The sequence below is a fragment of the Anomaloglossus baeobatrachus genome, chromosome 1 (genome assembly GCF_048569485.1).
Source record: "Anomaloglossus baeobatrachus isolate aAnoBae1 chromosome 1, aAnoBae1.hap1, whole genome shotgun sequence".
Taxonomy (NCBI): Eukaryota; Metazoa; Chordata; class Amphibia; order Anura; family Aromobatidae; genus Anomaloglossus; species Anomaloglossus baeobatrachus.
This window is the reverse complement of record NC_134353.1, coordinates 918,062,776-918,073,110: the sequence shown is the minus strand read 5'-3', so window position 1 is coordinate 918,073,110 and position 10,335 is coordinate 918,062,776. Positions and strand designations below refer to the sequence as shown.

Below are 10,335 nucleotides of genomic sequence, written 5' to 3'. Positions count from 1 at the left end.
CTTTTTCTTTATCGTTCCTTTGGGAGACCCAGACCATGGGACGTTCCAAAGCTGTCCCTGGGTGGGAATAAACAGAAAAAACTAAGAAGTAGGCGGAGCCTAATTTCACAAGTGGGCGACAGCCGCCTGAAGGATGCGTCTGCCCAAGCTCGCATCTGCCGAAGCATGAGCATGCACTTGGTAGTGCTTCGAAAAGGTATGCAGGCTAGTCCAAGTGGCAGCCTGACAGACTTGTTGAGCCGTAGCCTGGTGCCTAAAAGCCCAAGAGGCACCGACAGCTCTGGTCGAGTGTGCTTTGATCCCCGGCGGGGGAGGCACCTGAGTACTCTGGTAAGCGTCCGAAATGGTCGATCTAATCCAACGGGCCAAGGTCGGCTTAGAAGCAGAGAGACCCTTGCACCGCCCTGTGGTTTGCACAAAAAGAGAGGTGCACCGCCTAAGCGCAGCGGTGCGAGACACATAGATCCGGAGAGCACGCACCAGATCTAGAGTATGCAGCGCTTTCTCAAAGCGATGAACAGGGGCCGGACAGAAGGAAGGCAAGGAAATATCCTTGTTAAGGTGGAAGGAGAGACCACCTTAGGAAGAAAGTCCGGGGTCGGACGGAGAACTACCTTGTCTTGGTGAAAAAAACAAAAAAGGTGACTCCGAGGAGAGCGCAGCCAAATCAGAGACTCTCCTGAGAGAAGTTATGGCAACTAGAAAGGCCACCTTTTGAGAAAGACGATACAAAGAAACCTCCCTAAGGGGCTCGAAAGGGGGTTTCTGCAATACCGTGAGGACCAAGTTAAGGTCCCAGGGATCCAAGGGCCGCCGATAAGGCGGAATGATGTGAGACGCACCTTGCATGAAGGTGCGGACCTGAGCCAGCCGGGCGAGACGCCGCTGGAACAGCACTGAGAGCTGAGACTTGTCCCTTGAGAGAGTTGAGGGACAGTCCTAGCTGCAGACCGGACTGTAAAAAAGACAGAAGGGTCAGCAACGAGAATGGCCAAGGAGAATGGCCGGAAGAGCGACACCAGGACAGGAAAATTTTCCAAGTCCTGTGATAGATCTTGATGGAGGAAGACTTACGGGCCCGAGTCATAGTGGAGATGACTTCAGGAGGAATACCAGAAGCCGTCAAAATCCCAGGACTCAAGAGCTACGCCGTCAATTTGAGTGCCGCAGAATTCGGGCGGAAAAACGGACAGTGCGAGAGCAGGTCTGGACGGTCCGGAAGATGCCACGGCATCTCCACGGACAGTTGGAGCAGGTCCGGATACCAAGCTCGCCTGGGCCAGTCCGGTGCAATGAGGATGACTCGACGGCCCTCCATTCTGATCTTGCGCAGGACTCTGGGCAAGAGCACTAGAGGGGGAAACACGTAGGACAGACGAAACTGGGACCAGTCTTGAACCAGAGCGTCAGCGGCGAAGGCCTGAGGATCGTGGGAGCGAGCCACGTAAACCGGAACCTTGTTGTTGTGACGGGATGCCATTAGGTCCACGTCCGGAGTGCCCCACTTGCGGCAGATTGACTGAAACACTGCCGGGTGCAGGGACCACTCGCCACCGTCCACGGATTGACGGCTGAGATAATCTGCCTCCCAGTTTTCTACGCCAGGGATGTGGACTGTGGATATGGTGGACTTGGAGTCCTCCGCCCATTGAAGAATGCGTTGGACCTCCAACATTGCCAGGCGGCTGCGTGTCCCGCCTTGGTGATTGATGTAGGCAACCGCTGTCGCGTTGTCTGACTGGACTCGAATGTGCCTGCCCGCCAACAGGTGGTGAAAGGCTAGGAGAGCTAGAAGCACAGCTCTGGTTTCCAGCACATTGATTGAAAGGGCTGACTTGGACGGAGTCCAAGTGCCCTGTGCTCTGTGGTGGAGATGTACCGCTCCCCAGCCGGATAGGCTGGCATCCGTGGTGAGAATCACACACAGGGAGAGGGGTCGAAGCCACCACTGAAGAGAGCTCCTGGTCCGTGGCGACAGAGCCACTAACCTCTGTAAGGAGGAAGGCCGCTTGTCCCAACAGCGGAGAATGTCCAGCTGCAGAGGACGCAGATGGAACTGGGCAAAGGGAACCGCCTCCATGGAGGCCACCATTTGACCCAGCACCTGCATCAGACGCCTGAGGTTATAACGGCGGGGCCCTCAGGAGAGAGTGCACCGCCAACCGGAGTGACAGCTGTTTGTCTAAGGGCAACTTCACAAGTGCCGGCAAAGTCTCGAACTGCATCCCTAGGTACGTGAGACTCTGGGTCGGAGTCAGAGTGGATTTGGGAAGATTGACAATCCACCCGAATTGGGCTAGGGTGGCGAGAGTGAGCGAAACACTCCGCTGACAGTCTGCGCTGGATGTACCCTTGACCAGAAGGTCGTCCAGATAAGGAAGCACTGCTAACCCCTGGAGGTACAGGACCGCAATCACTGCCGCCATGACCTTGGTGAATACCCGAGGGGCCGTGGCTAACCCGAAGGGGAGAGCCACGAATTGGAAATGATCCTCTTCTATCGCAAAACGTAACCAACGCTGATGTGACATTGCGATTGGCACATGTAGATAGGCATCTCTGATGTCGATGGACGCCAGGAACTCCCCTTGGGTCATAGAGGCAATGACTGATCGCAGAGACTCCATGCGAAAATGCCGCACCCGGACATGCTTGTTGAGAAGCTTGAGATCCAGGATGGGCCGGAAGGTACCGTCCTTTTTTGGAACTAGGAAGAGATTTGAGTAAAAACCTCTGAACCGTTCCTGAGCGGGAACTGGGACAATCACTCCGTTTGCCTGCAAGGACTCCACGGCCTGCGAGAAGGCGGCGGCCTTGGAGCAGGGGGGAGTTGAGAGAAAAAAATCTGTTTGGAGGGCTGGAAGAGAATTCTATCCTGTAGCCGTGAGATATGATGTCTCTCACCCACTGATCGGAGACTTGCTTTAACCAAGCGTCGCCAAAGTGGGAGAGCCTGCCACCGACTAAGGACGTGGCTGGAGCGGACCGAGAGTCATGAGGAAGCTGCCTTAGTGGCAGAACCTCCTGCGGTCTTCTGCGGACGCGCTTTTGGGCGCCAGTTGGATTTCTGATCCTTGGCTGAGTTAGCGGACGAGGCGGAAGGCTTAGAGGATGACCAGTTGGAGGAACGAAAGGAACGAAACCTCGATTGATTCCTACCCTGGGCGGGTTTCCTGGTCTTGGTTTGTGGCATGGAAGTACTCTTCCCGCCAGTAGCTTCTTTAATGATTTCATCCAGCTGTTCACCAAACAGCCGTGAACCAGCAAAAGGGAGCCCAGCAAGAAACTTCTTGGAAGAAGCATCTGCCTTCCACTCTCGAAGCCACAAAATCCTGCGGATAACAAGAGAATTAGCTGAAGCCACCGCAGTGCGGTGAGCAGCCTCCAGCATGGCAGACATGGCATAGGATGAAAAAGCTGAAGCCTGAGCAGTTTAAGGTAACCATCTCAGGCATAGATTCCTTGGTGAGGGAATGCATCTCCTCTAGAGAAGCAGAGATGGCTTTGAGAGCCCACACTGCTGCAAAAGTCGGGGAAAATGCGGCCCCCGCAGCTTCAAACACAGATTTGGCCAGAAGGTCAATCTGACGGTCAGTGGAATCCTTAAGTGAGGTGCCGTCAGCCACCGACACAACGGTCGGGGCTGAGAGCCTAGACACCGGAGGGTCTACCTTTGGGGAGTGAGACCACTCCTTGACCACCTCAGGTGGAAATGGAAACCGGTCATCAGAACCACGCTTTGGAAAGCGTTTGTCAGGGCAGGCCCTGGGTTTGGTCACAGCGGTCTGAAAACTGGAGTGGTTAAAGAACACACTCTTCACTCTCTTAGGCGAGGTAAACTGATGTTTTTCTGCCAAAGAGAGTTGCTCCTCTGACACTGGCGGATTGAGATCCAGCACAGAATTAATAGAAGCAATCAAATCACTAAGATCTGAGTCACCCTCAGAGAAATCCTCCTCATCTTGAGAGTCAGCTCTTGAGGCAGAGCCGTGGGATGGGGAGGGGAGGAAACCCTGCGCCTTCTCTTAGAAGGACGGGGTCTGGGATCAGATGATGAATCCTCCGTGAGCTCCGATGGACGGAGGTCAGAGGATAGGAGTCCTCTGTCAAGAGTATTAGAGGCACCCTGTGAGGGGCGGTGATGCATATTCATCAAAGTCCTGGACAAAAGCCCCATGGACTCAGCAAATGACTGGGATATGGACCTAGAAAAGGACTCTACCCAGGCCGGGGGTTCAATCACAGGTGCAGCAGCAGCCTGAGAGACCACTGGGGGTGAGACTCCAGGCTGTGGCACCGCCAAGTTAGAGCAGACATCACAATGTGGATAGGTGCTCGGCTCAGGCAGCAGGAGCTTACATGCAGTGCATGCAGAATCAAGCTTTGGAGCCTTGCTCCTTGTGTGAGAAATGCTGCTGGAGTGGGGGCTCTGCCAGAGAATGAACCCCAGGGAGAATATACAGAGGTCCACAACCGGAGACCGGCTGTGGCTTACCAGACCGCTGAGCGCGGTGTTGTGTGCCCTCCAGATCCCGAAGCCCGGTCCCCCAGTCGCAGCACCTCAGCAGAGATGCAGAATGCAGGATGTCCCAGAGCAGAGTGAACTCTGCCTGAGAAGAGGGCGTTCCTATAAAAGAGCGGGAACTGGAGGGCTATAGAGACCTGCAGGGAAGGAGGGACGCCCCAGCAGTGGGGAGTGTCCCTCCCCTGTGTAGAACGGCCGCCGGGAGGAGCCGAACCTGTCCCTCTGCATGAGTGACATGCGAGGGCAGGAAAATGAAACTAGGCCTTCGGCGAAGCCAGGGCCTAAATTTAAGCGGCGAGGCCGACAAGCAAGCACCATCGGCGCGGTTCTCAGGCAAAAGCTAGAGAACCCGCCGGAAAAGTTAAAACAATCACATACAGCATACTCTCCCCTTACAATAAAGAACCGGGACCCCCAACATAAACGTCTCAGGTACTTAGCTGCTGAGACGCAGGGCCATGTCCCTGGGGATGAGTGCTCCGGTCCAACAGAATCCTCAAGGGGCTGTGGATGGAGACCGGACTCCTGCCAGGCATGGAGACCGTGCTGGCTCCCACTTCAAGCCAGAGCCCAGAAGGGATGGTGAAGGAGCGCGGCATGTAAGGCTGCAGCCTTGTAAATCAACCTTAACAACACCGCCGACACAGTGGGGTGAGAAGGGACATGCCGGGAGTCCAGACATGGACCCCGCTTTTCTTCAAACTCTTTCCAAAAGTCAAACAAATCAGATGAGAATGCATGTGTGGATGTATGCCTCCTGACACAAAGCAATAAACTGGCTAGGACTGGCTACCAGGGGGTGTATAAGCTCAGAGGGAGGAGCTACACTTTTAAGTGTAGTACTTTGTGTGTCCTCCGGAGGCAGAAGCTAAACACCCATGGTCTGGGTCTCCCAAAGGAACAATAAAGAAAAAAGTGTAATAAAATTACATTATTCTATTTTTTTTTATTATTTTTAGTAATTTTATTAGAAGAAAAAAAAAATCCTCTTTTCCTCTCTCTCTAGAATACAGGAGATAGAGACACTGCTGTGTACAATGGAGCTGTGTCCTGTGTAATCTGCTGTGTAAGAGGCTGCATTGTAGGTTCATTTATGTAAAATCCTCCCTCTGACATCATCAATCCTAGTGGCTCAACAGCTAGAGCTGCTAGGAAAGCTAGGAGGCTGGATACAAATTTTGAACGTTGATGGTTTGAATCCAAGGTGGTGAAGATAAAAAAAAAAAAAATTGTATTTGTATTTTTTTCCTCATTTCTTTATAGTAGTTTTTTGGGAACAAATGAATCTGACTCTTTCCTTCACCTACATTGAGATACAGTATTTATCTATCTATATCTATCCCTCTATCTATATCCATCCCTCTATCTATCCCTCTATCTATCTATATCTATCTATCCCTCTATCTATCTATGATTCTATCTATCGCGATCATCTATGATTCTATCTATCTATGATTGTATCTATCGCTATCATCTATCATTCTATTTATCTATGATTCTATCTATGATTCCATCTATCTATGATTCTATCTATCCATCTGTCTGTCCGTCTATCTATCCCTCTATCTATCTATGATTCTATCTATCCATCTGTCTGTCCATCTATCTATCCCTCTATGATTCTATCTATCGCTATCATCTATCCCTGTATCCATCTATGATTCTATCTATCGCTATCATCTATCATTCTATTTATCTATGATTCTATCTATCTATCTATGATTCTATCCCTCTATCTATCTAGGATTCTATCTATCTATGATTCTATCATGTATCTATCTATTATCTGTCATGTATCTATATATCCCTCTATCATCCATCCCTCTATCATCCATCCATCCCACTATCATCCATTCATCCCTCCCTCTATCCCTCCATTCATCCCTCTATCATCCATCCATCCCTCCCTCTATCCCTCCATTCATCCATCCCTCCAGCTGAATAATCTGCCTCTGGTGTCTCACCTCCAATATAGAGGTCAAGACAACAAAATTTTCCTATGGGATTCAATACAGGCAGTAGCTCAGTGGTAGAGCTGCTCCTTTTGAAACAATGAACTCACAGTTCCACGGGCTCGAGTCCCGCCGCCCCGAAAATCCAGAGCCGAAGATAATTTAATTTAATTTATTCACTGCACTGAGGGGAGGAGCCGGGACATCAGCTGTGAGCCATGGGGCTGCGGGACACACCTCTAAAATCGTGGCAGTCCCGCAGAATCCGGGACGGTTGGGAGGTATGTATTCATGTAATCGTTCAGCAGCACATTTGGATCAACCATGTATGTTTTTTTTTTTGGTTGCGTATTTGTTTAGTGTCTTTTTCCCTTTTTTTTATATACAAGCAGTTTTATACTTTTAGAACTTTAACACTAGAAGTCCCAGAAATTTTGAGTTCCCCCCTGAAGTGCCGAAAGAGGGTCAAATGACCCTTAGTCCAAACTAAAATCCAAGCTAAAATCCTTCAGGTCATTCAACCCGTCTCTGGGTTCCAAAGGTAGGAATGTTAAATGACCCCTCTCTGGGACTTCTAGTGTTATAGGGACCCAGTCAGGTCCAATATGTACCCAGAATCACGAACAGTTCTGGGTATATATTGCTAATCCCTGCCTAACTGTCCCTGTATACACTAGCATAGATAAAGGGATCTTTAGAAAAAGTATTTCTATTGTCTTTTATCATATGCTAATGAGGACAGTGACTAGTCCCCTGGGCGTTATATCCCTTGGCTAGTAGGCCCCCTTAGCATGTTAGTACGCCCCTGTGGGTTTGATAACATGCTAATGAATGCGCAGTGTCGGAGGATGGTCACGCCCACCTCTCTGCTGTCATCGTGTCCGAGTCCTGGATTTCTGATCAGTGTGCATGATCCCCACACTTCCGGTCATGCGCACTACATGGGTTTGAAGCCAGGACTTGTACACCTGAATTCATAGTGCGCATGACTGCCAGGTGTATGTGTCCCGACTTCAGATCCCTGTAGTGTGCATGACCGAAAGTCTGGGGATCATGCGCACTGAGCCAAAATCCAGGACTCGAAGACGATGGCAGCAGAGGTGCGCGCAACCATCCTCTGACCCTCCGCATTCATTAGCATGTTAACATGCCAACAGGGATTACTAACATGGTAAAGGGCTGACAAGCCAGGGTAAGTAACGCCCTTGGGACTAGTCCCAGGGCCTCATTAGCATATAATAAACGATCTTTAAAAATACTTCTTCTAAAGATCTCTTTATCTATGCTAGTGTATACAGGGACGGTTAGGCAGGGATTAGCAATATACACCCAGAACTGCTCGTGGTCCTAAGTGCATATTGCATCTCACAGGTTCCCTTTAGTGAAGACATTTTTTATTTTCATGTCCGGCACATTGCTGATTGGTTTGGTCTGTTGAGCTTTTGCGCGTAGTCCACTTTCTGTCCACTGCTTGTTGTCAAGAGTAATCAGTCTCCAGCTGTAGATTACAGGAATAGGAGGATAGGGCTTTATCCCTAAAGGAAGCGGGACCAGGCTACATCTCTCTGTAAAACTGCATACAGGAATAATAGACAGAAGGGCTTCCAGTTCAGGACAGGAAAGCCATTGGATTGGCTATTAGCCAGCACAATGCATAGTGGGAAGTGTGAAAAAGGTTGTTCCAGCATCTATAGTGCTGGTAGAATACTAATGTACTGCATCTGCATTACACAGCAAGGATATCTAGACAGTTCCCAGACACACTAGACTGGTTTTATCTTGTTGTGGACAATGAGGGCAACAATACCATGCTTTTCTACAACATTTGTATAAGTAGGTATGCATTACACATGGATTAGTGGTATGCTTAATCGGAACCAGTTTTGTTCCCCGCAGCTGGTGAAGAAGGCATTGTGTGGCTGCAGGAGGATCCAAACTGATTATAATTTACTGGAAGCTTTAAAATTTCAACCATCGAAAATACAGCGATGAATTCAATCTGAAGACAACCTGAAGGTTCCTCACCATCAAAGGTCCCCTTCACACGTCAGTGATTCTGGTACATTTGTGCTGTTTTTTATACGTACCAGAATCACTGTAAAGTGCTATGGAATTAATAGCGCTATATAAATGAATAAAATTATTATTATTATTATTATTATTATAATCACTGACATACGCAGACCCATTATAATCAATGGGTCTGCTCACACATCAGTGATTTTTCACTGAACGTGTCTCCGTGCAGCGTACACGCGTGTCCGTGATTCTGCACGGAGACAAGTCAGTTTTTTTCTGGCATCACCGATGACCTACGGACCACACTATGGTGTGATCCGTGTGTGATCCGTTAAACACGTACCAGAAAAACACTGACATATAAAATAATAAACATTTTCAACTCACCTTTCCAGCGATTCGCTGTGAAGCCTCCGCTCTCTGCAGCTCCTTCCCGGCTCATGAATATTCATGAAAGCAGGAACAGCCGACCCGGAAGTAGCTGCAAAGAGCGGTGGGCGGACGCTGCAGAGCCGAGGAGTTCAGCACCATGGACAGCAGGAACGAAGGCAGGTGAGTAATGTCCATTTGCAATCACGAATTGCACATGGACAACCCACGTGTGCCGTGAATCATGGAACATGGAGGGACATGTGCGTGCTTTACACATCAGTGAAGAACGTCAGTGTTTTTCACTGACATGTGAAGGGGGCCAAAGAGATATTCTCATCTTAGATATTTAGATGTGACAGGAGGCAGGTCCGAGGTGAAGAGACTCGCCTTCTTGAGAAAGGTGTAGTTTAATTTTCTACATTTTATGTTTTCTAGACGCTCTTTTCTTTAGGAGGGGCCAAGATTATGAGAGAACTTATAAAGGGAGGTAAAGGATCCACAGCCCTGGGGTCATGAGACAATCCATATAACGATGATGTATTAGTTTCTGTACCTTCCTCATCAGAGTCGTCTTCCAGGTCTGCGAGCGTCGGGGAATTGGGCAGGGAGTAGGACGAGGAGCCTTTCAGGTGGATCAGATTGGAGATGCTATTGATGACCATCGAGCCGACCTGTACTGGGCTGTCTGTCAGGGGGAAAAATATTCCAGCCATTAAGTCCAAGAATTAATAACTCTCCCGAACTACTGCCGCAAGAATGGAACAGAGGAGAAGACTCACCGTCCATCTTCACCGACCACGACATGTGGAAGCCATTGGTCATCATGTAGAAGTTCTTTAGATCTTCGGGCAACATACAGGAGGATTTCTAGACAAAAAAATAGCAGGCGATGATTATTACAGATGTGAACGCCTGCACATTGTGATTCATGATCAGCGGTTTAGAAGAGCTGTCTGCTTTGGGGTACACAGTGTGAGCGCTGTCAGGATTCTCCGATGCCAGTACTGCAACTATGTGATTTGTAGACATGCGGTCACATGCTGACTAGACATGCACAGCCTCACTCAATACAAGTAAACTGAGCGACCATGGACATGTCTAGTTGGAATGTGGCCGATAAGTATGCAAATCACATACTTGTGGTCACTAGAGATGAGCGAACCCATGAAGTTTGGTTCGGTGGGTGCAGCCTAACAGACCCTCCACAGGTTCGGACTTGACCCGGACCCCAAATGAAGTCACTGATTGGCAGTTCAGGTCTCTGCCCATATGCAGCCAGCCATAAGCAGAACCCTTTCGAGGGATGGTGGCTGGGGTTTTTTAATTTTTTTTTTTATTGGGTGCATATTACATACAACCACGCTGTTGTTACCCCAAGTAACATCAGGTTCACTCATCTCTAGTGGTCACATGACCTCCCGCTCCCGATGCCAGAGAATCCTAACAGTGTGAACAGTGAGGATTGCA

At 49.3% G+C, this 10,335-nt stretch overlaps 1 protein-coding gene across 2 annotated transcripts in view; it reads right to left on the bottom strand.

Annotated features, from left to right (window-relative positions):
- TPGS2 (tubulin polyglutamylase complex subunit 2) overlaps positions 1 to 10,335 on the bottom strand; it is a 53,255-nt gene that overhangs the window by 14,229 nt on the left and 28,691 nt on the right. For both annotated transcript variants that reach the window (XM_075327754.1, XM_075327746.1), the window contains exons 4-5: positions 9,648 to 9,735; positions 9,422 to 9,553 (exon numbers count right to left, since the gene is read on the bottom strand). In XM_075327754.1, coding sequence (XP_075183869.1) covers positions 9,422 to 9,553; positions 9,648 to 9,735 — 220 coding nt within the window. The remainder of the gene's footprint in view (positions 1 to 9,421; positions 9,554 to 9,647; positions 9,736 to 10,335) is intronic.